The 26,845-nt window shown below is 43.1% G+C and overlaps 3 protein-coding genes across 6 annotated transcripts; all 3 read left to right on the top strand.

Annotated features, from left to right (window-relative positions):
* Positions 1–9,100: 9,100 nt before the first annotated feature.
* LOC107275423 (large ribosomal subunit protein P2A) lies at positions 9,101–9,552 on the top strand. The gene has a single exon (XM_015794204.3). It carries the CDS (start codon positions 9,208–9,210, stop codon positions 9,550–9,552), a length of 345 nt encoding a protein of 114 aa, XP_015649690.1. The 5' UTR covers positions 9,101–9,207.
* Positions 9,553–10,246: 694 nt separating this feature from the next.
* Positions 10,247–13,385, top strand: LOC4345078 (ATP synthase subunit epsilon, mitochondrial). The gene is made up of 2 exons (XM_015792777.3): positions 10,247–10,515; positions 13,094–13,385. Exons 1-2 carry the CDS (start codon positions 10,329–10,331, stop codon positions 13,114–13,116), a joined length of 210 nt encoding a protein of 69 aa, XP_015648263.1. The 5' UTR covers positions 10,247–10,328; the 3' UTR covers positions 13,117–13,385.
* A 2,758-nt stretch (positions 13,386–16,143) lies between these two features.
* On the top strand, positions 16,144–24,878 carry LOC9267648 (naringenin,2-oxoglutarate 3-dioxygenase). 4 transcript variants are annotated; one of them, XM_066303370.1, is made up of 5 exons: positions 16,144–16,395; positions 16,489–16,536; positions 23,230–23,706; positions 23,774–24,104; positions 24,470–24,878. In XM_066303370.1, exons 1-4 carry the CDS (start codon positions 16,346–16,348, stop codon positions 23,919–23,921), a joined length of 723 nt encoding a protein of 240 aa, XP_066159467.1. In that variant the 5' UTR covers positions 16,144–16,345; the 3' UTR covers positions 23,922–24,104; positions 24,470–24,878. The 4 variants fall into 4 exon arrangements, with proteins under 4 accessions (XP_066159467.1, XP_066159465.1, XP_066159468.1 ...); XM_066303371.1 differs by having other exon boundaries at positions 16,238–16,389; XM_066303368.1 differs by having other exon boundaries at positions 23,230–24,104.
* Positions 24,879–26,845: the final 1,967 nt, after the last annotated feature.

The raw sequence follows: 26,845 nt of genomic DNA, 5'->3' as shown, positions 1-26,845 counted from the left end.
GAGCCCTACTCTTACAGAGTTGCTAGCTTCAGCCAGCCACTTACCTTTCCATGATTAAAGATGGAGGCCAGGTTCAAGTTTTTATGTGGAGGAGAACGTGGTTGTTGCTCCTATTTCTGAAATTGAAAAGCAACACCTATAACACACTATAAATGCTAGTTTATTAAAAACCGTTACTAACAATATCAGTATCTGACTTTTAAGAAAAAGCAGTTGATCAATCAGCAAGTGTAACATCCCGGCCTAGGGCTTAATAGGATTAATAGAATACTCATATCAACAAGTTACAACTTCTTTTCCGGAAACCAATCTCTAAAGAACTCCAGGGTTAAGCGTGCTTGGCCTGGAGCAATTTGGGATGGGTGACCGACCGAAAAATTCTTCCCGGATGCACACGAGTGAGGACAAAGTGTGCAGAAAAGACATGTGTTGGTCTGTGAGGGCAGTCTATGACCTATGAAAGCTATCAGATGTAAGCGGGCCCGGCCTGGGGGAAGGCGGGACGTTACAAAGTGGTATCAGAGCCGACTCTCGCGGTTTCACGGGCGCGTGTGTCGCAGTTGCGCAGGCATGGTGCGCATGGCTGGTGTAGACCGGGAGTGGTTACACAGCATGGGCAATTTGGGATGGGTGACCGACCGGGAAATTCTTCCCGGATGCACACGAGTGAGGACAAAGTGTGCAGAAAAGACATGTGTTGGTCTGTGAGGGCAGTCTATGACCTATGAAAGCTATCAGATGTAAGCAGGCCCGGCCTAGGGGAAGGCGGGACGTTACAAAGTGGTATCAGAGCCGACTCTCGCGGTTTCACGGGCGCGTGTGTCGCAGTTGCGCAGGCATGGTGCGCATGGCTGGTGTAGACCGGGAGTGGTTACACAGCATGGGCAATTTGGGATGGGTGACCGACCGGGAAATTCTTCCCGGATGCACACGAGTGAGGACAAAGTGTGCAGAAAAGACATGTGTTGGTCTATGAGGGCAGTCTATGACCTATGAAAGCTATCAGATGTAAGCGGGCCTGGCCTGGGGGAAGGCGGGACGTTACAAAGTGGTATCAGAGCCGACTCTCGCGGTTTCACGGGCGCGTGTGTCGCAGTTGCGCAGGCATGGTGCGCATGGCTGGTGTAGACCGGGAGTGGTTACACAGCATGGCACATGCGCTGGCACTGGACACATGGACGTGGCCAAGAGAGGACGTTCCTGGCCTAGGGTTGATCGACGGGGGCGTCGATCTCTCTTAAGGGGGTGAGGGTGTAACATTCGATCTCTCTTAAGGGGGTACATCCCGGCCTAGGGCTTAATAGGATTAATAGAATACTCATATCAACAAGTTGCAACTTCTTTTCCGGAAGCCAATCTCCAAAGAACTCCAGGGTTAAGCGTGCTTGGCCGAAGCCAATCTCCAAAGAACTCCAGGGTTAAGCGTGCTTGGCCTGGAGCAATTTGGGATGGGTGACCGACCGGGAAATTCTTCCCGGGTGCACACGAGTGAGGATAAAGTGTGCAGAAAAGACATGTGTTGGTCTGTGAGGGCAGTCTATGACCTTTGAAAGCTATCAGATGTAAGCGGGCCCGGCCTGGGGGAAGGCGGGACGTTACAGCAAGCCAGCCGATCCCCTTGGCTCTGCACGTTGTCCTGTTCTCCACCACTCGCCCTCCTCCTCACCCATAACACATCCTCTCTCTCTCTCTGGCAGGGTGGCTTGCGAGTAGGATGTGGGTGAGGGTGTGACAGATCTGGTCGTTTAGAGCTTAGCGGCAGCTTGATGGGTAGGCGACAACGATGGCCGCCTAGAGATCAAGTACTGCTAGATCTGTCCGCCTAAAGCATGGGGTTAGCTAGATCTTGCCGGTATACGGTTGGTTTGACGACGACATCCCCCTTCACCAGCACACCAACGTTTCCCTCCCATTTTGTTTGGCAATGGATGTGCCCACTCTCCAGCTTCTTCTCCCTCATGTGATTTTGTGAATGTTGACTTTGTGGGAATTGGGGGAGTGATTGGACAACATGTCTAATTATATTCCGTGAATGTTTTTGTGGTTCGGCTCGATTGGATGTTGCTGTTGTGATTACAATTGGAGATTCTTGATTCCGTTTTTTGGGGGTGTTGATGCGAAAAACACACTGGCCTAGAAGATCTGCTTAACTCCTGTGCAGGTCCAAAATCTTGCCTTTAGGTTCATGAGCGTGCCAGTTGATTTGATCTTGCAATCAACAAGAATAAAAGACAAGAAAACGAGGTTAAATCCATAAACGATAGCCGATCGGCTAGTTGCCGATGACATATCATTTATCTTCGAGCCGATGTCATATTGGAATCAATTGGCAGTAATGAATGAATAAGATAAAACCAAATCTACTCGATCGGCTGTATATATTAACGACATATAATCTTTCCTCCGATGTATGTTTAAACTAAGTGATTGAGATAGATCGGTCACCATGCCGAGACAGTATAAATCACTTAAGTCGAAGATACATTAAAGCAAAGATTATATAACTGTTTATAGCATAGCCGATCAGATAGATCTAGCATGTATCGGCTAATACTCCGATACCGCTTTATACTAAGATATTAAAACAAGCGAAATATATCAAACAAGAAGCCTAATATACTCTAATGCAATAAGATCTTAATATAAAGGGCAGATTTAGCATAACAATCAAGCATATAAGGATAAATATAGCTAAATCAGGTAAGATCGGCTGAAACTCCGACGCTATCTCTATTGATGATCATGAAACAGGCTAGATATCACAATTATAAATATAACTTAATAGATCGAACTCAACCGATATAGCATTAAGCATAAAGATAACTGTAAGATCTAAACAAGATAATAAAAACCTCTGAGAGATGGTAGATACACGATATAATCTAGATTAATAACGAGATCTAACTCTATCGGCTACTTTTTGATAGTAAGAACCAGCCGATCACAAGTTATATAGCGCAACTAATAAAGATTACAAAGTGTATATGATAACTCACAAATTACATAAACAAGATTAGAGTGTCATAAAGATGGAAGCACTAATCCCGAAAACGCAAGCCGTCATGACAAGTTTACCTCTAGTTGAAGATCGAAACCAATGCAGCTCAACCCGAAAGCAAGAACTCGTCGAAATAGAACGAAAGTAAAAGGGTGGCGATGCGCCGAAAGTGTTTTTGAACTGTATGTTGTTGTTTACATTGGGTTTGGGTCATATTTATACCCGAGATACATGATATGTCCTTGCCGGACACGACTCTTATCTCTAACAAAATCTAAGATACACATAAGTCCGGCAGACTTTTGCCCAAACATATATCTAAGGAAACTATTCAAAATATCCTAATTAATAGATACAATTGCCTATCTGAGAACTTATCTCTATCGTGGCAATCCTCATGAAGCACGTTGATCGATTCTAAAAACAGTTTTACAATTGTCTTCATCAGAATTGGCTGTATCGGTTGTCCTCTGTCCGATCCATCTCAGCCGATGCAGACTCTAGCCGATGCCTTCGCAGCCGATGCATACTCTGTTCTTCGAATCTAACTCTTTGCCAAATCCACTATGATTCCAACGCCGAACCTGCTTCATAACTTACCAAAAGGGTGGATAAGTCGACTCATCAAGTCGCGGCTTTCTATTTTGTTTTTTAACTTGTGGCTCCTGTGGGTGTCGGTTGTCAATCTGGCATTCACGAACTCTCCCGTCATGAGTAAAGCATCGATTTAAAATCCGGCACTTATACAGTTTTTTGGAACTAGCATATGTTTTTTTACTAGTGAGTTAATGTAGCAATATATTGCCACATTGCCTCTCAATGCTACGACAACACCAGATCTAAATAGGATCAGTAACTTAATACCAAAGACTATTGCATTTTAACATTGTATTATTGAGATATGGTCCGATATGTCAGGATGTACGATGAAATACAGACCTACTCTGTAGGGGTGAAGCAATACATAATATTTCCCGACCCGTACATTACTTACCATACCACCAATCCTTTCCACCTTGCACCCACATGGTACTCCCGTATTGTAATGGGTCCAGATCACCTGGAGTTTAGGGACAACTCCACCAGGTGGGTCTTAGCTTTTTTTTTTTCATGAACACGTAAAAAGATTTTATTAGAAGGAGAAGAGTTTTGACATAACGCAAACAGTTAGAAAGCCATTGTTGGGGGACATGGAAAAAAAAGGGGAAAAGGAAAAAAGAACTGAACTGTTACGGAAAACTACTTAAAGAAAAATAAAACTCCTATGACGAGGGAGGGTGGAGGCGGAGCCCCACTAAACTCCCAGCAAGTCCTCAATAGCAGCAACATCAGTAGATGATCACATACAATCTTTTTAAATGATGGACTCCAGGGAGCGAGTAGTCGAAGATCCTAGAGTTCCACTCCTTCCACAGTTATCAGGATACTAGCAAGTCCTCAATAACAGTAGCATCAGTAGATGATCACATACAGTCTCTTTGAAGGATGGACTCCAGGGAGCGAGCAGTCGAAGATCCTAGCTCGTTCTACAATTATCAGGATACTAGGAAGACAAGGGAGTCGAAACCCTTTGACTTCTACGGCTGGGATCATGGCACTAGCCCTTCTTCTAATTAGCTGTCCTTGATAATATAGATTTGGAGGAAAAACTACTAAACACTTTAGGTATTCCCACAATAACAGTGGTTATTCCCCGGCCAACACAATCAACGAAACAACGTTGGCCATAAAAAACCATCTAAATAAACATTAGTATTCTGTCCTTCACCATGGCTGGGGGTGGAGATTGTCACGCCCTGATAAATCCATCTCAAATTAAAAATCATTCTCTAAAAGGAATAATAGAATTAATTAAAATTCGAAGTTAAATTGGCAAACATTAAAATACGAACAAGAAAAATTTGAATGTGGCTTGGAGTGTTTTTATTAAATTCTCTATGCTCTAAAATGTCTCCTCTATTTTTACTTGAATTTTCAAAGCACAAGAAATAATTTAAATGCAACAAAAACCAAGTTCAGAGTTAATTAAAAATGAAAAGCTAAAAATAATTCTCTTTGGGCCATTTTCAGCCCAAACTCCTCTTGTCTTCCTCTCTCTCCCTCTCCCTCTCCTTCCCGGGCCTCTCTCCCTCTTGGGCTGCAGCCACCTCGGCCCAGCCTCTCTTCCCTCTCCCTCGGACCTAAGTCCATTCCTCCTCCCTCTGCGGCCCAGCTGGTCCAGCCGATGGTCGTCTTCCTCCTCCAGCCGACCGCTGCCTGTTCTTCTCCCAGCTGAAGAACAGAAGCGCCGCCGTCCCTCTTGATCTCCCTCCCCAGTGGTTTCTCCTCCAAATTGAATGCAAAAATCGGCTCCTATCCACAGGAGGCACAAGTTAAAAAAATCGCTGAATTTACTCTCCGATGAACTGCAGCCATTGATGGCAACCCGGCGAGATCTCCGGCCGTTTCTCTCCTCTCCCCGGCCGATCCCCTCCTCCTCCCCGTCCTATAAAAAGGAGTCCCGACCCCCTCCTCTCTCCCCACATACCGCAGCCCTCCCCCTCCTCTCTCCCTGGCTGCCGCGCCGCCTTCTTCTCGCGTCGCCGCCGTCGCGCAACTCCGGCCGCCCCTTGCCGGCGGTCACGACCTCCTCGGAGCCCAGCGTCGCCACCATACGCTCCGCAGCAACGTCCTCTTCCCCGGCCTCATCTCCGTTTCGCCCAGAGGCCGCCGGGAGTGCATCCTCGTCGGCAACCAGTGGCGCCACCGCCGTCGTTCTCCTCCAGTCGGCCCTCACCGTCAAATCGAGCGACGCTGCAGCGCGCCCTTGCCTCCACCGGCATCGCAGCCACCTCCTCTTCCTCGGCCCAACCTCTATTTCTCCTGGAGACTGCCGGAAATTCGTCCTCACTGGTGAGCAGTGGTGACGACGCCTTCATCCTCGTCCTCCGGCAGCCCTCCCTCGTCGCTGGAGTGCTGGCTCACTGCACCGTTGCTGCCGTCGGCTTCATCTCGTCATCTTCATCGTCGGCCGCGCCTCCTCGCTGCCCGAAGACCCGTGGAACATCGCCCCGTCGCTGTTGCCTTCCTCCAGTCGTCGTTCCTGCCAAGACGATGTGCTGCCCATCATCATCGTCGTCAAGTTCGCAGCACCAAGTCCTCCAGCGTCTGCCTCTTCGTCAAGCCCAAAGATCGTCTTTGCCATCCCCTCGTCGTCGACCCGTTCATCTCCGTCGCCCTCCTCCGTTCGTCGTTGCCGCGCCAAGGTCGTCGTCGGTCGTCTTCGTTGTTCCCTTGCCACGTCGTGCCCGTGGTGAGAACCTCTTCCTTCGCTGCCCTATCCTCGTCCTCCCCATGTGGTCGCCGCGTGGATTGCTCACGTGGTAGTCCCGGCTGCCAGTCGCTCGATCCTTTCTTTCTTCGAGCGATATTCCATTGCATATAATTTAATTATATAATAATAATAATAATAATAATAATAATAATAATAATAATAATAATAATTAAACAACTCGGAAATATCCACTTTAATTGCACTTAAAATTCGGATGGTCGTTTCTCGGCCATACGCGCTCCTAATTGACCCGTTTAAATTGTTTAATTTCTGTTATAACATAAAGAGCCTATGTTTGTTGTTTTTATGTGTTGTTATCGTTTCTTCCTTAGAGTTGTAGCCCTACTTTGTTGTTCGTATAGTTGTCTTCGTTTCGGAAGTATCCACTTTGTTGTTCGTGTATTTGTCTTCGTTTCGGAAGTTCCCCAAGTGCAGACCAAGTCATCAGAAGACCTTCTCTCCGAGCAAGGCAAGTCATACCATATTCCTTGAACATGTTGAATCCCATTATTGCAAAAACTATGTTTTTTTACTTCTATATGCATCGCTTTTATAAATTATATAACGTTCACTATTGTTTATTTAATAGTTAATAATCCAATGTTCCTTGCTAGTTGCTCTAGGTTGGGCTTATCTATGCTTAGATCCAACATAGAATCCCTTGTTATAAATTAGACTGTGGGTAACAACTAAAATATGTAAGAATGATGATTAGGAGGCTGGTTGAGCCTAGACATGTTGGAATCTCATTCAAAATTCCCAAAACATGTTTTTGGTGGGGGCGCGAGGTGCATGGTTTTGTTAGAAGCATCTCGGCCACTATAAGGACCGATCTTCGAGCCTTTGTTGCGAAGCATAACAGTGCAACCACAAGTCTAATGGGTAAGGCCTGACTAGAAGTCTAGATCATCTCAAAACAAAGGCCATTGGTATGATAGGTCTGGGGCCAGGGGAGGCCGACTTTGACTTGGCGCAAGAGGGGGCCTGTCTCATCTCGGGGGATCCGACAACCTTTACCTTGTCGGGGACCGGTGGGTGGCGAAACCTTAGCGGGTCCTTCTGTTTTGGATTGAGCTAGGTGGATAGTCTTGTCACGATCTTGACTTTTCGGGTACCTTTTCGGTATCGCGATGCATGGCTGACATGGAGTCAAGTATTGTGTCTTGTGGGTAAAGATGTACACCTCTGATCAGAGTAAAACTATTCGAATAGCCGTGCCCTCGGTTATGGGCAAGCCTAGCAATGTACCCAAGTTAGTGTTTTTCTTCTATGTGATGGATGGAATTCATGGTACTCTGGACAAGTGGTTAACCTGGGTTTAAGGCCGATTTGCGTGGTTTCGCAACCGTAATAATATTGACTAGATATAGGACCGAGTTTAAACTATGCTTTAAAAACATTAAAATATCGCAACTTTGGCTTTACGCAAAAATGAGCCCTATTATGCCAACTAAAATTTTGGCCCGGCATGGCGTTTTGGCCCGGCCCGTCAGGGGTCGGGCCCGTGCTGGCCCGGCCCGACCATCGGGCCGTGCCTAGGCCTCTCCACCGGCACGTTTGGCCGGCCCGGCACGGCACGATGGGCCGTAGGCCAGGCCCGACACATAAACAATAGGGAGTAAAAATAGACATATTATATGCCACGGTCGAAAGAATAGGAACGTAAAATAGACTTATTTTCGCTATATATATATATATATATATATATATATATATATATATATATATATATATATATATATATATATATATATATATATATATATATATATATATATATATATATATATATATATATATCACAGCCCAAAGAGGAGGGACGAAAAATAGACTTATTCAAAAAAAAGCATGATGGGCCACCCGCGCCTTCGGGCCAGCCCGGCACGGCCCGACGGCTAGTGGGCCGTGCCTGGGCGGGAGGCGCAGCCTATGGCCGGCACGGCCCGGCACGAGGTGCCGATTGGGTCGTGCCAGCCCGATGGCTGGTGGGCCGTGCCTGGCCGGGCCTTTTGGCCATCTATAGCTGAGTACGGTGGTTGTACTAATTCTTACTCGATCTTTTCCCCTCCAGTCCGAGAAGCTGTTTGAAGAAGTCTTAGGTGGAGTCCTGGCTTATACCCCAGTTGAGCGCCTGTGAAGATGGAGCCGTAGGCCCGCTAGTCCGGTGCTATTTTTCTTTTGTTGTCAGTCCTTATGTGTCTTTGTAATAATGTAAATATTATCGTGAAATTAATAAAGATATGTCTTTTGTATCAAATTTGTTGTGGTGTATCTCAGCTTTTACTGGGACAGGGATTAATATACTAACGTTCGGGAAAGGTATTTTTCGGACGTGACAGAGATAGCCTTTGAATCTTCAGCTTGAGGTGATGAAGAACAATACACGCCAATCACCATGGCTGAACTCAAGCTCGATGACCAAGACGCTTCGTCGTGCGTGGCTATGCCAGGGAAACGACGGTCTCCTGCTTTGGTAGAGATAAAATGCAGTCGTTGTAAGAACATAGGACTGCATTTTTCAACTCCACGTAGGCACAGCTCCACGTCAGCACGCCGTGGCCGCACGGCAAGCGAATCCATGTAGAACACGACCCGGCCCACGTAATTGGCAGCCCAATACCGAGACGAAATCCTACCGGACTTCCTTCCTCTATTGCGATCCGTCGCGGACGCGAAATCAAATTTCTGGATCCAATCCGTGACCAACCCGAGTCCGATATGTTTACTACATACTCCTCCACCGCACGCTATATATATATTCATAGCGCAATCGCAAGAGAAGTATCCATCGATCGATCTACCAGCTCTCGCAAATTCGAAATCGCAGGTTAGGTTTTCGACCGATTTTCTCATCGTCGTCGATTTCGAATTCCACCGAATCGAGATCACCATCACCATGAGGTTCGTGTCGGCGTACCTGATGGCCTACATCGGCGGCAACGAGAGCCCGAGCAAGGACGACGTGCGCGCCATCCTCGGCTCCGTCGGCGCCGACGTCGACGAGGCCAAGCTCGACCTCCTCTTCGAGGAGATCGCCGGCAAGGACATCCCCGAGCTCATCGCAGCCGGGAGGGAGAGGCTCGCGCTCGCGGCGCCCTGCGGAGGCGTCGCCGCTGCTGCGGCGGGTGGTCAGGCCGTCGCTGCTGGCGGCGCCGCCGCCGCCGCGGAGGAGGAGGCTGAGGAGGAGGAGAAGAAGAAGGAGGAGGAGGACGACGACGGCTTGTTTAACCTCTTCGACTAAGCCTGCGTTCTTCGTCTTAGATTATTATTGCTACGTGGTTTAGTTTTGTTAGATCGTCGATTTTGATTAGTGCGTTTGATTAGTGGTGTTTATTATGTCTATTCGATCAGATGGATGCTTTTAGATAAATATACCTTTGTGTTTATGTTTATCTGATATGTACACGTTCTTATTTACATTAATTAGACCTATATATCTTAAGCTTCTCATTACATAGACCAGTTGATGAGATTTGCATCGTGCGATTCTTCTGATTGAGAACGACTCTATATTAACGCGCAGTGGCAGTGGCGAAGCCAGTGCCTCGGCGACCATAGCGTTTTCTGATGATCCACTGATCTATCGGCGGCGGTAGATACCGCAACGTCAGAGCTGTCTCCGCCGCTGCATAGTGCCGCCATCAATATGGGCTTGTTTGGTTTGGTACCAACTTATTGTCCTACCAAATTTAAATTTGATAATTTTAATAGTAGCAAATATATATTTGGTTTGCTACCAACTGTTTTTTCACAAAGTTTAAATTCAATACTACTCAATTTAAGGTTTTGGCACTACCAAGATTTTAACATGGTAAAAAACAAATTTTTTTAGCAAAACCGTAAAAGGGCGACGAGAAATATGCAAGGCCCAGCTCAGCCCACCACGGCCCATTACCGAGAATAACAAGTACCCACCTCCCGAGAGAGAGCCCACCACCAGCAGACGCCCCCTCCTTCCCATTCCCCATCCCACACCGGCGGCGGCGGCGCGAGCAGCGGAGGAGATCGGCAGCGACGATGTCGGCGACGACGGCGGCGGTTCCCTTCTGGCGCGCGGCGGGGATGACCTACATCGGCTACTCCAACGTCTGCGCCGCCCTGGTGCGCCGGTGCCTCAAGGAGCCCCACAAGTCCGAGGCCGCCTCCCGCGAGAAGGTCCACTTCGCCATCTCCAAGTGGGCCGACGGCAAGCAGGAGAAGCCGAGTACGTCCTCTCCCCGCTCCCCTCCCCCTCCCGGATCCTAGGGCTTTCCGCGCTTCGATTCGGCTTTGCCTTGTTTGTTCTCTCGTGTGTGGCGACGGGATGGATCCTTAGGGTTAGGGTTCGTGGATTTGGGGTGGGCGCTGGCCTTCGTCTAGGTTGATCTGGTGGCTGCGGTGATGTCAGTTTGTGGTCATCGCTGCTTCCATCCACGGGGGTAATTGATGGGCGGCGCCGCGGATCTGATGCCAAGAACGGTTGGAACGTGATGCGTGGAGATGCTACCGTGATCAAGAAACCACATTTTTTTTCTTTGTGTGAGCTGTCTAAATTTGTGAATTTAGCATTTGGGAGACCTTGGGAGTGTGGAGTCTAGAAAGGATGGAAGATCTAAAGGCAATTTGGATGTAGGAATAGGAGGGTAAGAGATGCGATATTGGGAATTGGGGTTTAGCCTACCCATATCTCGTTACACCTTTCTTATTCCTAAATGCTGCTGATCTTAGAAGAAAAATAATGGTTTTTTTTGTGACAATGAAAATCGTGATTTTAGGTTGTATACTATTGAAAGTTCCTGGTACACTTTAATACCATTGGAAGATTGCACCATTTAAGTTTCTTTTTTTTTGTTACTGTGGTTTTTTGCATGAAAAAAAAGAAAGAACAGGTAATGCTAAACAGTAATAGATAAGTGGATGGGATGGTAACCAACTATGTTGTGTTATCTTTCGGTGGTATTAAAGTGTATCAGAAGCTTTTAGTGTATAAAGCTAAAGTCACAATATTTAGTTCTAAAACAAATTTCACCAGAGATTTGAAGTTTTGAACCATAGCGCTAACATGCTCGTGCTTATTGCATGAAAATCTAGAGTCTTGTTTCCCTCTCTGAGCCATCCATAAATGTTAGTGTAAAATTGTAACTATATGATACGAGTATGTAATGAAACCAGTCAACAATCTAAAAATTTTTAGGAACTACTTCCTCCGTTTCATATTATAAGACTTTCTAGCATTGCCCACATCCATATATATGTTAATAAATCTAGACATATATGTGTGCCTAGATTTATTAATATCCATATGAATGTGGGCAATGCTAAAAAGTCTTATAACTTGAAACGGAGGTAGTAGTTAGTAGTATCACTTTCTGGAAACAGTGGAGATGCATAATCTTAAAGTAATCATGATATGATGCTGAATAATTACCTTGAAATACATTCAAAAGCTGGTGGAAGTTATGGAAATTAAATGATTTCAGAACTATATCTTGTTCTGTACATTATTTATCTATCCTATAATCCTATAATTCATTCACCAACTCATTTTACTCATCATCATCATCATTGGACAAGTCTGACGCCCCTCATTCATCGGAATCATCCAAGGGCCTATAATTGAGTAAAGGATCCTCAAGAAGAAAACACATCCTCCCAAACGCCTTTTCATGTGGTGTCGGGGCTTTCATGGGTAGTGCAAATTGCTCGCATGAATATGAACGGTAAAATGGAAATCGACGAGATACGACGTCCGACCGATTACCAGATCGCCGATTGTGTCCAGCGCCAATTAGCGTTTGCCCTTCCCCAATCCTCGCAGACCCAACAGATTGTGCGTGCTGTGTGCCTCGCCTTCCCTCACACGCCATTTTTGCCGGATCAGCTAATCACATTCCTCCTCTCTTATCTTCATCAAGCAGCTTCTAGCGTTTTGCGGTGGCTACTAGCGCTGCAACAATATCTTGTTCTATACATTATTTGTTGTTTCACAATGCAAATACCACATCTTGTGCTAAATATTCTTCAGGAGTGAGGGACAGAGGTGATCATAGCACAATCATAAAAACAAGCACAAACAGACCAACCAATGATTGTTAAATTAAATATGTGCACATGTAAAAAGAACCAATATTTCCATTAAATCCGAAATTCTGTATCTTTGTGTTCTATTAGAGGACAGAGAGGATTCATGAAATTCGATTATTTATAAAAACATAAGAAAGTTTCTTCTTCACTTTAGCAGTACTTTACAGCCTATTGAATGCCTCAAGGTGTGCCATGAGGCTAATGCTCAACCCTTGATAGCAGTAGCACGATGGCTGATGGCATGCTTAACTGCATGATTTCATTGTGAACACTGAATAACACCAAAAGCTATATATGTGGTACTTGGGTGATCTGTAGGACCATAGAATAGGGATCTTTGAATTTTGTGTTAGTGCCATCCACATAATTCCAATCGGGAAACTTTTGAAGTGCAGAAACTGCAGAAGGATGAAGTGGCTGTTTATTGTTCCTCGTAAATATTTGCATATAGTACTGATCTTTAGTGTGTTTTTGATGATCCAAGAATGCTTGCATATATATCTGCTACCTCCTTGACAACACTATTGCTTTGCTTTGGTTATTTGTTCTACAAACTTTACAAGCAAGATTCCCCTCTGTTTTTGCTTTCAATATTAATAGTGCCTATTTTTTTCGCATCTGAGTATTAATGGAAAACATGTATTAAATTACTTGAGTTTACATCCATAATTTCTTTATCATTCTTTTGAAACTAATATCTGGTTTGTTCATGTGTGCAGCTGTCCGCACAGATGATGAATAAACATTTGGTGCCATGGTGACATAGTTCTTCCTACAGATGTTTCAAAAATGTTCTTGCCTTTCTTGCGAGCCGTTGTACCTGAAACTTGCTGTTATCTGGCTGGATTTTGTGGTCAACGCTGAAGAATAAATTCTTTCTGTGACAGTGGATCTGTTTGTCATACAATGTTATTATCGTTGCTAATTGCCCTTGCTGTACTCGATCAATGATGCGAACTCTTGGTACTCAAGTGAGCGTGATCTACTTTATGCAATTCTTTTATGGATGAATTTATTTTGGACATCTGGCCAGGTAGCAGGAATGGCACACGGTCATCTGCTGCTAGCGTGCGCCCTGGCCCTGGATCTTTTCAATTTATGCCAAACACATCCGGTGCACTCTTGTGTCATATTTGCAATATTTTCAATCATCCTTCCACTGATCGTCATATTTGCAAACCACCGATGATATAATTTGCTGGTTCAAACATGAAAGGAACCTGATTATGGACATTATATTTCCTTTCTTTACATGGTACATATATTACTCAACTCACAAAAGACTAATGCTCTGTGCAGCTTATAAAAGCCCTTCCGGAGGAAGAACAATTAATTATTCTTGATGAGTTAGTGCGTCTGAACAATCTTAACATCTTCATTTGTAAGTATTGATACAATGTATGACAGCAATTCCTATGTTGCAGATAACTACAGTGCCCTCCAAGCAAATGTTGTAGATTAGAATCTGTGATGAAATGCTTTAAGGGCAAATGTTGCGGATTAGAATATGTGTTGAAATGCTTTAAGTTGTTTTAAGACTGTCATATTAGAGTTAATTAGAATCTATTTTCTGCAATCAACCTCATATGTAACCATTCGTAGTACAATAAGATATTTAATTTTTAATATCAGTTAGATGCCAAAGGAAAGTATAGTACTAATTAAATTAAATTTATGACGTGGGCATGCATGTTACATAATGTAATTAAGAACAAATTTGACCTAGAATTTTCTAATATTATCTTATAAGAACTAATTCACCTCGAATTTTCTATGGAAATATGGATGCTTTTAAATCTTGACAACAGATAGGGATGTGCAATATCTGTACATCTTAGATAGCCACCTTGATATCTTTATCTGAAAAAAGAAGTTTAGATGAATTCCGCGACTTCTGATTGAATATATTTTAGTTAAATTCCATATGAATTAAGTAAATAATTTGAGACTGACACTGTGATATCACATATTTCATGGTACCAAGCCATTCTAATTAGTGCTGATAAGGTCGAACATATTTCAATCATGTAGCTCCTTGATATCAAGTGTTCATCTGATTTACTGTTTTTTTGGTGAACTTGAAGACATCAAGAAGAGTAGTAGCTCAATTGCTGATTAATATTTTTGCTTGCATGACATCTCAAAGAAGGATTGAGAAACTACTCTAATTAACTCTAATTAAGCAACGGAAAGCAGATGAGCTAGTCAGTCTTATTTGGTTACTGGAGACTATCATAAGAGATGGTTTGCCTTTGCTTAAAATTTGCACATGTATTTGAATAAAAGAATTGTCTATGTGGAATTTTACTTGCGGTTAACCTATTACACCGTGTTGGGGTTTTGGGGGGGGGGGGGGGGGGGATATCCTGAATAGGCGTTGTTTGTGTTCCTATAGAGCTAAATGAGTATCATTTTCAATTTGAGCTTTTGCCATCGGAAATGTCTATTTTTTTAAGGCAAACCTCATAGAGGATAGGGAGTGCCTGTTTTGATTTATGAGAAAGAGAGAAATCCAAGTCAAAAACTTCAAAATTGCGCGGTTAATTGGGGGGAAACCAGCCAAAGACCCACACGAGGAATAAAACAGGGTACATGCAGCAACACAACTAAAGTTCGAGACATGTCATCGTAGCCAAGCAGGGAAATGTCTACTTTTGAATTCTCTTTTCTGTAGATATATTTGTACATAAAGCATGTAACATGATGGTAAGGTTCGCGCGACTTTTTGATCTAGTATGAATTTGATTTCTGATTTTAGGAAGTTACTTTACCTTTACGTCCGGATCAAACGAAAAGGAGAATTCAGAGCTGTTGGAATTAATCTGTCGAAATTTGAAAATTCTCACTGATTTGCTGTATCGATCGAGCGATCGGGGACGGCGATGGTCACTCGACGGAGATCTGACACGAGGGGAGCACTGTAAAATCTTCGATAAGATGCCAAAGATGATAAGGCCTCTGATATATACAGCCACTATATACAATAATATTCGTCTTTGCCCTGATGAGAGATGATATTGATCGAGCTGATGGATGCAGTAAAATTATTGTGGCAGCTTGCGACGGGTGTGTTTCGACTTTCGACCAAACACAGGTTCTAGGAGTTCTCTGTAACCCGAAGCAACTCGTAGATAAGATAGAAAACGTGAGTTACTGAAAATAAAATGTAGTGAAAACTAAATAGCATAAAAAATGGATGTCTGAACTAGTATCGATATGCGAACAAATATCGAATGTCTATTTTCTATTTTACGATAGTTTTCGGTTCTTATTACATATGTGGTTTACACTGCAATATTTCCTGAGTTGCTAGCTAGCTGCTACTACCGTTCAAACTCTGAGAACATATTTGCTACGACTAGCAAAAAAAGAACCACTGTATTGTAAAAGCCTCCTATTTTGAGCTGCAAGGCTTTTCCTGGTTTGTCGTGAAAACGATCGAGCAAATATTATTCCCCGTGATGTTTACTCCGGGAAAAATTAAGAAAGTTGCCGCATTCCAAACCAGAAATATCCAGGGCGAGAGAGAGAAGGAGATTCGTTTCGTGAGGCGGATGGGCCTTTGCAGCACGTGCGCAAGCCCTCCTCCTCTACCGGAATAATTAATTACTTCATCTGTTTCATATTATAAAATTTTCTAGCATTGTCTATATAGATGTTAATGAATCCAGACATATATGTGTATAGATTCATTAATATCTATATAAATACGAGCAATACTAGAAAGTCTTATAATATAAAACGGAGGAATTATTTGCTACGTCTCGAGAAGCTGAGATTCTTCTTCTTCTTCCTTTGGTTGTCTTCTTCTTCTCTCTCTGCATCCAACCGCTCCGCTATATATACCACCAGCCGAAGCAGCCATTGCTCCTCACCACCAGAGCTCTCTAGCTAGCTAAGCACAAGAAGCATAAGCAACACAGGGATTAATTCATCTCACTCAGTAATTAAGCTAATTAAAATCTTGGACCATGTCGGACAAGTGCGGCAACTGCGACTGCGCTGACAAGAGCCAGTGCGTGTAACTACTTACTCCTTCGATTCCCACTTCCAGATCAGTTAATTTCTTTCAATTTTGCGGTTTGATTCGGTTAACGTGGTGATCAATTTGCAGGAAGAAAGGTACCAGCTATGGCGTCGTCATAGTTGAAGCCGAGAAGAGGTAACTAACTCAATATCGATCAACCAAAGCATATTTCCCGTCCGAATTTACATTTATTCTTCTTTCCTCTCAAACACATACGATACGATTGATCCTGTCGATCTCAAAAGAGATGTGTAGCCAAATTATATTTATACCACGACCTCCATCTCAAAATAACTCTTTTAAAATAAATATTTTTAAATTCATAGAAAATAGTCAGAAAATAGACATACTGCTAGGAGCACAGCGCGTACTTCGAGCACCTAAGCAAATTCACATAGACCCACGTAGCCCACATCCTCCCACTCGATCCCCATGTCCCCCCACCCCCCTCCCCCACCGTTCCTTTCGCGGATAGTAAACTTTTTACTACCTTACTGTTCTTCACTGGGTCCACCATCCCCTTCCATTCCTCTCTATTTTTGGATCTGAGCACCACTACATTGAGAGGGGCTGTTTCTAGCGATGACATTGAGGGGAGGCCGTTGCCAACGACGGCGACGGCATTGGAGGACGCTACAGCAGCCGCCGGCAGCCATTGCTATCGGCTTCATCCTGCTCACCATTACAGCCAGGTGGTGAAGGGAACGCAGCCGATGGTGGCTTAAGGGTGTGTTCGGCACCCCTTTTTCCAACTTATCTTTATAGTATTCCGCGCGCACGCTTTTCAAATTGCTAAACAGTACACTTTTTACAAAAAAATCAAAATTAATCTATTTTTGAAAAAAACAATTAGCTAATAATAATTAATCAAACGCTAATGAACCGCTTCGTTTTTCGTGCGGAGGAAATGAGTTCCCATCCTATAGATGCGAACACAGCCGGAGTGGTACTCGTCGTCAATCGGAGTCCGGAGAGCCCCTATGCAGGTTGATGCCGGGAGAGGGACAAAGCGCTGACAAGTGACAAGGAAGAACCATAGCGGCGCCCCCAAGCTGCATCATCTTCGCAGCCTGGTTGCTAGTTAGGGATGAAAACGGATCGGAAACAGACGAAAACTAGCTTTATCATATTAGTTTTTATATTTTTTTTCTGAATCGAAATCAGAATCGAAAACTCAGATACGGAAATGAAATCGAATATTATCGAATACAGATACGGAACGAATATGAGACGGAACGAATACGGGACCGAATATTTACCGGTATATAAAAAGCCCATCAAATTGAGTTTCTCGATCAAGGAAGAGATATCACTTATTATTTTAGTTCAACATCTCCGATATTTATATCGTCAATTTTGTAGACGGTCCTACAACCACATGTGAAATCGATTTTCATGGTTGTTCCTCTAAGAGATCCATATGCAAATATGATTATGATTTTCTATTCTCAAGAACTTTTACCATATGCATAACTTACTTGCCATTGTATAAATTGGAGATGTTATTTATTTTACTTTACATCTTCGAAACTTGTAATATTTGTTTTATGCTTTAAATGCTTTCAAATACAAATATTATAAACTACAAAGTGGTAGATCCTGTTGAGCTCTACAACTTTGATATGGAACATATCTCCATCAGATGTCGTTTGAATTGTAGATCTAAGATTTTGTAAAAATTAGTATGGTATATTATAATGAATATTTAGACCTTAAATGACCTCAAATAATAAAATAGTCAATAATAAAGTTGTAGATCTCATCGAGCTCTATAATTTTGATATAAAGTTTGTTTTCATCTGATTCCATATGAAAAATTTATGTATATATACGTGTTTTTTCTCAAATTTACTCAATATCTGCGGATATCCGAAAAAAATTCTGGATAGTTTCCGACCGTTTTCCGATTCCGATTGATAGTACCCTTACTGTGTTCGTTTTTGTTTCCAAGAAAAAAAAATCCGAATACGTTTCCGAATCCGAGAATTTCCGGATAGTTCCGACCGAAATTATCCGAATCCAAAAAATGGTCCGAATGAATAGAAATTATCCGAACCAATTTCATCCCTATTGCTGGTTGCCGCATGCTCCCAGCCTCCCACTGCTCTTCTCATCCAAGTGCACTGTGACAATGGCGTAGGAGCGTAGTACTGCTGGACTGGGGGTGCTACTAGAACATGCCCTTTTTCTTTTTTTTTTCTTTTAGTTTTTTCTCTTTAATTTTCTTCTTGCTGGCTGTCAGCCTGTCATATATTAAGGACAGTGAAAGATAATTGTGTTTTGTTCCTGAGAACCTAGCGTTTTTTCTGTTCTTGTCACTAATTAAACGTGTTTTTTTTTTAATTCATAAGGTGATTCAATCTAACAATATATGCGATAGAAATATTACTGATCGTTGTTGATGGAGTAAATGAATTACTAATACTTAATCTGTGAGGATATAAAGATAAAATAGTAGGATCAGTGAGTACTATGGAGAATTGAGAATTGCCAGTAATTGTTTTACCATGGTCTCGAATGTTCTGTAGTACGAAGTAATTGTTTTACTTAAGGGCCTCATTGTTTGACTTTTCTGGTAATAAGCCAAAATGGCTTATTATATAGAATAAAAATAAATTTGTAGGTAAAACTTTTATATATGTGTTCTCGGTGATTTAAAAGCCAATGCTGAAAAAGAAACTACGTTGAAAATATCTTAAAATCATTATCAAAATTAAGTTTGAAAATTCAAATTTTAGCTTTTTTTAGCTGAATAGGACATCCGATGGGAGTCTAACCGTCTAGAGGCCTGACTATAGTAATTATTAGAAATAAATGGGCATAAAGTTTACCCGGTGATGGTTAATGGATTTCTAATTAATGTGATTACATTGTTGTAGAGTAATTATGTTACCAGGAAAAATGACTCATAGTAATTATGTTACTCAGAGAATAGATAGAAGAAAACAAAGGACCTGTTGGAGGAGCACAAGCTCCCCTAAATAATCTAGTTTTTATCCAGATTTTGAGAAGTTGTAGTTGTAGAATCCAGAAAATAAACTAGAAGTTGAAGTTGGGAAATAACTTTTCCATATCTAGTCTACTACTTAAAAAATAAGAGGTGCTTCCATCGTCCGTCAAAAAATCCGGGTGAAAAAAAGAGTCCGATCCAGAAAAAAGGAGAAAAAAAACCGTGAGAAAAAAAACTTCCGATCCAAAAACGGAGCGAAAAAAACCAAAAATCTAGGAAAAAAACCGAGGGAAAAAAACCAGGCGAAGAAAAGAGTCCTATCAAAAAAACGAAGAAAAAAACCGGGAGAAAAAAAACGTCCGATCAAACAAACGGAGCGAAAAAAACGGACCGGAAAAAAAAACAAATTTGTCCGATCCAAAAAATACGGGGCAAAAAAACAGAAAAAACGAAATGAATTGGTAAAAAAAAGGGGCGAAAAAAATTTAAAAAACTTTCCGATTCCAAAGAAAAAGGAATTATATGTGACACGGTAAAAAAAATCAACCGGACGAAAAAAAAAGTCCAATAAAAAGGGGCAAAAAAATAAAACAAATATGTACGATCCCAAAAAAAGCCAAAAAAGGGGAAAATCGAAATGAATCCGACTCCGTCGACTTGGTAAAAAAAAGGTGAAAAAAAATATAAAAAGTCCGATTCCAAATAAAAATAAATTATATGTGACGAGGTAAAAAAATAGAATTTTTATATCTAGAAAGGTCCAACACTATAAGAAAGGTGAAAAAAACCGTTCGTAAAAAAAATACACTAAAAAAAATAAAAAGGGCAAAAAAAAAAGTCTAATTTCTATTCGTCGTTTTAGTCGTCCATTTATATCTCTTCTTTATCTCTAATTTAATCTAATCTAACTATTTAAAAAAGAGAAGTTTCTACCGTATATTAAAAAAGAAATAAATGCGTGAGAAAATAAAAATGGTTTAAAAAATGCGTGAGGAAAAAAATGTCAGAAAAAAGCACAAAAGAAAACGCGCTAAAAAAAGTTCCATAGCCCGTAAAAAAACACACGAAAAAAAAATATTTCCATCGTCTATAAAAAAGCAAAAAGAAGCATACGTGGAAAAAACTATTAGAAAAAAGCACTAGATTGATAGATACGTGGTCGGATAGTATCCATCGACTTTTTTTCCATCTCCTATACGATTTTTGTTTCGTCATCTATTCTCCTAGGCAATTATCATACTATTTTTGTGAATATAGCTACTATTCTTGATAGCATATTATATGAAATAATCTTAGAGAATAAACATATTTTAATTGTTATATAGAGAAGAGTGGACAGTGACTCTATTTTGTGTAGATTTGACTATACGAGGCAATGTAGGATTTGATTGGTTGCAAGAATGAGATTAAAAGAATATTTTAGATTATATGCATGTTGTTATATGAATAATCATATTATTTTAGGTAAAGAAAACATCGTAAGGTTGCCATCATCGAGGTTGGACTATTACATTTAAGATGTTCCAATTTTCTGATTTTCTGATTGTCATCGACATGGTTATGCATGAAAAATGTATATTATCATTACGTTTTTTTCACCCATTGCAACGCACGGACATGTTTGCTAGTACTACTTAAAAAATAAGATGTTTCCTTCGTCCGTCACAAATAAAAAATAGCGAAAAAAATAAAAAAAGTCCAATTCCCCTTATAAAAAGGAAAAACAAAAAAAATCAGAGAAAAAATAGCGCAAAAACAAAAAAAAACCGTAGTCCGATTCCCCTAAAAAGGGAAAAAAAGTCATTTCCTTCGTCCGTCACAAATAAAAAATAGCGAAAAAAACTAAAAAAAAAGAAGTCCGATTCCCCTTAAAAACGAAAAACAAAAAAAATCAGAGAAAAAATAGCGAAAAAAACAAAAAAAAAACCCGTAGTCCGATTCACTTAAAAACGGGGAAAAACAAAAAAAAAAGTCAGATTCGAAAAACAGAAAAGTGGCGAAAAAATAAATCCGATCCCTTAAAAAGGAAAAAAAACTACTCCATCCCACGCACGGTTGTTCTGTTTTTCTTTCTTTTTTTCGTTTCTTTTCAGTTATTTTCTTTCCTTTTTTTCGTTTTTTATTTTGTAATACTACGTATTATACAAACTTTATATACACGTATATAAACTTTGTATACATTTATATTTTTTATATGTTTGTATATAAACTTTATATACATATGTATCTCTACTCCCATCCCTACTTAAAAAATTCACATAAAAATTCACATATACAAAGGTTCTGTTCGATTCCGTGGCAAAAAAAGGTTAGTAAAAAAATAAAAAACGAACTAGAAAAAAAAAGGGCGGAAAAAAGCGCGACAAAAAAGTTCGATTTCTATTCGTTTTAATAGGCTGTATATATCTCTTCTCTATCTTAACTAACTAAAAGATTTGTATTTTTCATTTCGTCACCCCCTCTATTCGTCCTATTCGTCCCTCCCTCAGATCCCAATCCGATTTTGATTTTGTTAATGATCGAAAAAATTAAAAAAGAAAAAGAGAAACCCAAACTTCTAACACCAAAAACACCAAATATATCGACCAAAAACTCCAAATACATCGAGTCCGTCATCGCCACTCGGGATTGGGTTGGGCACCGCCGCCGCTGCCGCCTGCCGGTGATAGGGGAGGGCGCCGCCGCTGCCGCCGGTGGTGGGGGGAGGACGCCGCCGCGCTGCCGGTGGTGGGGGAGGATGCAGCCGTGCCGCCGGTGGTGGGGGAGCCGCCGTCGCCGCTCGCGGGGGGAGGACGCCAACACCGCCGCCGCCGCTCGGGGGGAGAGGCGGCGGCGCCGTCGCTTGGGGGGAGGGCGCCGCCGCCGCTGCTCGGGCGCCGTCGCCGTCGTCGCTCGGGGGAAGCTGCTCGGGGAGAGGCGCCGCCACTGCCGCTTGGGCTCCGGGCGAGAGGCGGCGCCGCAGTCGCCGCCGCTCGGGGAGGGAGAGAGCGGTAAAGGAGGGGGGATGGGGTGGGAATGAGTCATGGGGTTAGGTTTTGGGTGTAGTTATTTAGGTTAGGATTAATCTGGACCGTCTATTCGATCGGACGGCTCTAGCTGCTCCCGCGTCGGGCCGCTGGCCTATTGGGCCGCCGAATGAACCGTGTGGTCGATTTCAGGAGGATGCAAAATGGACTTCAACAGAGAAAGGAAACAAGCCAGATACATAGAATAGACATAAGGGAGAGAAAATAAACTTTCTATATTCGGCTCAAACCTGAAAGGGAGGATTTTGATTCCTTTTTCCAATTAAATAATTGTTAAATGAGGTTTGTATTATTAAAATTAGCAATTAAGCTCTGAAAATTCCAATAAAATTCCAAAGAGCTTAACTAAACATGGAGAATTTAATAAAATTAAATTTAACCTGTCATTTTATTTCTCATACTTATTTATTTGTAAGTTGATTTTTTACATAAGGGAGGGAAACTTTCTACGTAACGTAAATTTTTCTTAACTTTTCCTCAATTTTCTGGTCTGTACACTTTCCGTTGCAACGCATGGACACTTTTACTAGTACTCATAAAGCTATAAGCTGCTTCTCAAAATTTTAAGTCAGAATTGGGGGTGGAATAGGAGCGAATTGAAAAATAAAACAGGAAAATAGAAGTAGGAAGTAGAAACGGAAGAGAAACAGAAAAAAAAAAAGGAAAAAAAGGGACGTGGGAACGAGATCTGAGACTAAGACGCTCGAATTAGGCTACCGATAATTTACGTACGAGATTCATTCTCATAGAACAATTTTTTAGCTGACTCTATAATACGTACGAGATTCATTCTCATAGAACAATTTTTTAGCTGACTCTATAATTATTTGCTTGTTTTGTGCATGCGTGCAGCCACTTGAAGGAGGTCGCCGCCGGCGAGGTCATGGGTGGCCTCTCCATGGACCAGGCCTTCGTGCAGGCCCCCGAGCACCGCGCCAAGCCGTCCGTCGCCGAGGCCGACGGCATCCCGGTCATCGACCTCTCCCCTCTCTTCGCCGCCGATGGGGTGGACGTGGACGCGCTCGCGGCCGAGGTCGGGAGGGCGAGCCAGGACTGGGGCTTCTTCGTGGTGGTGCGCCACGGCGTGCCGGAGGAGGTGGTGGCGAGGGCGGCGGAGGCGCAGAGGGCGTTCTTCGCGCTTCCGCCGGCGCGGAGGGCGGCCGTGGCGCGGAGCGAGGCGGCGCAGATGGGGTACTACGCGTCCGACCACACGCAGAACGTCAGGGACTGGAAGGAGGCGTTCGACCTCGTCCCAACACGCCACCCGCCGCCGCCGCCGCCCGCCGGGGTGCTCGACAACAAGTGGCCCGACGACCTGCCGGGATTCAGGTCGTTCGGTTCACTGACATCGTCTTCTTCCTCGCGTCGTCTAGTTCCTCACCAAATTCTTGAGCAGAGAAGCAATGGAGGAGTACGGCGAAGCGGTGGAGGAGCTGGCGTTCAAGCTGCTGGAGCTGATCGCGAGGAGCCTCGGCCTGAGACCCGACCGCCTCCATGGCTTCTTCGAGGACCACCAGACCACCTTCATCCGCCTCAACCACTAACCTCCCTGCCCGAGCCCCGACCTCGCCCTCGGCCTCGGCCACCACAAGGACGCCGGCGCGCTCACCGTCCTCTACCAGGACGCCGTCGGCGGCCTCGACGTCCGCCGCCGATGCGACGGCGAGTGGGTGCGCGTCAGGCCTATCCCTCAGTCCTTCATCATTAACGTCGGCGACATCATCCAGGTACTATCTATGTATATATTAAGATGTAGTTATATTGTAGCTTACATATAACTATAATACAATTTGTACGTAGCTTTTAAATATCCCACGGTAACACGTTATTTTCATGAAGCGGAGCTAACAAGACCTAATCTGTTTCTTTTTCTAGCTTGCACAAATCTTGAAGTAAATCTAGCGGTTTAAAATTATATGAAAGTTACATGCAAGCTATAATATAATTACATTATAATTATGCTCTTTTTATATTTGAAAAACTTGTTAACAAATATATAAGTAGTAAAATTGTATTTTTTTTTTACAATTTGACATCATTTTCATTTGCGTTTGATAAATTTTGACTGAAAATTCTGAGTGTGCTTCCCCAGGTGTGGAGCAATGACAGGTACGAGAGCGCGGAGCACCGGGTGGCGATGAACGTGGAGAAGGAGAGGTTCTCCATGCCATTCTTCTTCTACCCGGCGAGCTACACCATGGTGGAGCCATTGGAGGAGATCGTGAGTGAGGAGAGCCCGGCCAGGTACAATCCCTACTGCTGGGGCGAATTCTTCAGCACCAGGAAGAATGGCGACTTCAAGAAGCTGGACGTGGACAACATCCAGATCGCGCATTTCAGGAAGAAAGCGCTAGTTCATATTCAGTAAATACATTCAGATGATGATGCGTGATCAACAACCATAGCCTTTGCCATGTACGTCAGCATTTGCGAGATAAATATTGTTTGTGACAGTATCTCCTAAACAAAAGTATGACGAAAAAAATGATCATTTTGTCACACTCGATGGGAACCCAAGCCCCGATACCCGCCCCCGCCACCGGCGATTGGGATCCCCACCATCGCCGCCACACAACCTTGAACCCCTCCCCAATCTCGCATCCCCCACTCAAGAATCCTTCCCGCCTACTTCGCCTTTGTCCCCAATTGCTTCGTCGGCGAAGAATGTGTCCCCTCCCCAAGGTAAGCGCGTCTTCTCCCCCCATCCATGTTCAGATCTAAACCACATTCTCCACAAGGCGGCAGAGCAAGAAGCTTCAGATCTGGCTCTGCTATAGCATCAAAGCTACAAATCTGTCTTGGTCTCCATCAACGGGAGTACAAATCTATCAAATCCCTTACCGGTTCTTGTCTCTTCAAACTTAGGCCTTTCAGGAAGGGCGATTTTTTCAACTCTTTAGTGTGTACAGTGGATGGACAGTGAGTAGATGCTCATAACCTAAGCCAAGCAAGCTTCCGCTTCCCCAAGACGCACCTAGATTTTTAGTGAGGAGTAGAGCACTCAAGAATGGCAGAGTAGTCTCTGAGTCGTCCTATCCAGCTCCACCGCCCACACAGCTTGCTTCAGAACTAGGTTACCCACAATGGATGGAAGTTAAAGCTAAGTATTGGTGGAGAAGGAAGCAATCAGCTCAACACCCAGTTCTCTAAAGAGAAGTATGAGTTGAGAAGAGCTCATTTAGACATAAATGTCATCATTCTGGTCATTGTCAAACCGTTTCTTCTCTATGTCCGTAAGCATGTAGGAGGCATGGCTAATAGTTTGATCCAAAGTATTGGAGAAATCATTAGCTGTTAGATCTTACTCGCATATTATTTTTCTCTCTTTTTGATGGCCATAAATACACCCAATAAAATTAGTCCTGGGGCAAGATTTCCACTTTTTACTCTCCATAAGAAGAGAATGACGAATATGTTTTTCTCCTATCTTTTTCGCAATTCTAAAGACTTACATTGAGGAATAATGAGTGACTATTTTATTTTTCCCACAAAAGTAAGAAAAAGGGTTTTTTAACGTACTCACATATTTATGTGTTTTCCATTTTCTTGAAACAAAATAATACATGGTTTGTCACGCCCAAAAATTTAACCCAAATTTCCAGACTATTTTGCGTATTAAATCCCTGTCCAGGACCAGCCAGGGTACACAAAACGACAAGTAATATACAGTTCCAAACGTAAATAAAGCGTAAAATACTTACGGAAGAGGCACTTAGTCCTCACACCGAAACAGAACGACAGCAGCGGAAAAAGGCGATCCTAGCGGGGCTTCAGCTCCACTCCACAGGCAAAACTCAACTGGGGTCTGAGCCTTGGTCCTCTAACTCCATCTTCAGCTAAGAAGCACTACAATTCTGAAAATGGGGAATAATAGCAAGACTGAGTACAACCACCGTACTCAGCAAGCCACACTAACGATGCAGACGTGCAAAGGGATACAAGGACGGTTTGTGGCTATTTGCATAAAGGCGGTTGTAAAACATTTTATTGAGAAAACGGTAAAACGGTTGAGTAATTAAAGTAACATTAAATCTCCACTGATCAACGCTACACCACGTTGAACAGGCCCAACCAACCCACCTGAACTACAGTGCATTGGGTCGATTTATTAGGTGTGAGACTAATCACGGTGAATCTGGTCGACCGCCCATAACCGCGGGCACGGCTATTCGAATAGTTTTACTCTGATCCGAGGTGTACAACTGTACCCACAAGACACAGCCCCACGACACGTTTCCGTGCGCCGACATGCCACCACGACATACCGGAAAGAGGCCGTGACAGGACCCTTCGCATAACTCCCTCTAGCCAAGCACACCACACCTCAGGTTTCACCCCCACTCCTCGCAAGGCAGCGGGCAGTCTCCTCTCGTGCCTAGGTGAATCCGGAAGCCGCATAGGCCGTCGCAGGGCCCATCCAAACTCCATCACGCCCACCCTTGCCTGGATGCGTCAGCTAGAGGAAAGC

Source organism: Oryza sativa, chromosome 8 (assembly GCF_034140825.1).
Source record: "Oryza sativa Japonica Group chromosome 8, ASM3414082v1".
NCBI lineage: Eukaryota > Viridiplantae > Streptophyta > Magnoliopsida > Poales > Poaceae > Oryza > Oryza sativa.
The sequence above is the reverse complement of the archived record's forward strand: the minus strand, read 5'-3'. Positions and strand labels throughout refer to the sequence as shown.

Coding starts and splice junctions, on each gene's coding strand:
- LOC107275423 (XM_015794204.3), top strand. CDS start 9,208: ATGAGGTTCGTGTCGGCGTACCTGATGGCCTACATCGGCGGCAACGAG.
- LOC4345078 (XM_015792777.3), top strand. CDS start 10,329: ATGTCGGCGACGACGGCGGCGGTTCCCTTCTGGCGCGCGGCGGGGATG. Junction 10,516..13,093: donor CGGCAAGCAGGAGAAGCCGA/GTACGTCCTCTC, acceptor TCATGTGTGCAG/CTGTCCGCACAGATGATGAA.
- LOC9267648 (XM_066303368.1), top strand. CDS start 16,346: ATGTCGGACAAGTGCGGCAACTGCGACTGCGCTGACAAGAGCCAGTGC. Junction 16,396..16,488: donor GCTGACAAGAGCCAGTGCGT/GTAACTACTTAC, acceptor ATCAATTTGCAG/GAAGAAAGGTACCAGCTATG. Junction 16,537..23,229: donor ATAGTTGAAGCCGAGAAGAG/GTAACTAACTCA, acceptor GCATGCGTGCAG/CCACTTGAAGGAGGTCGCCG.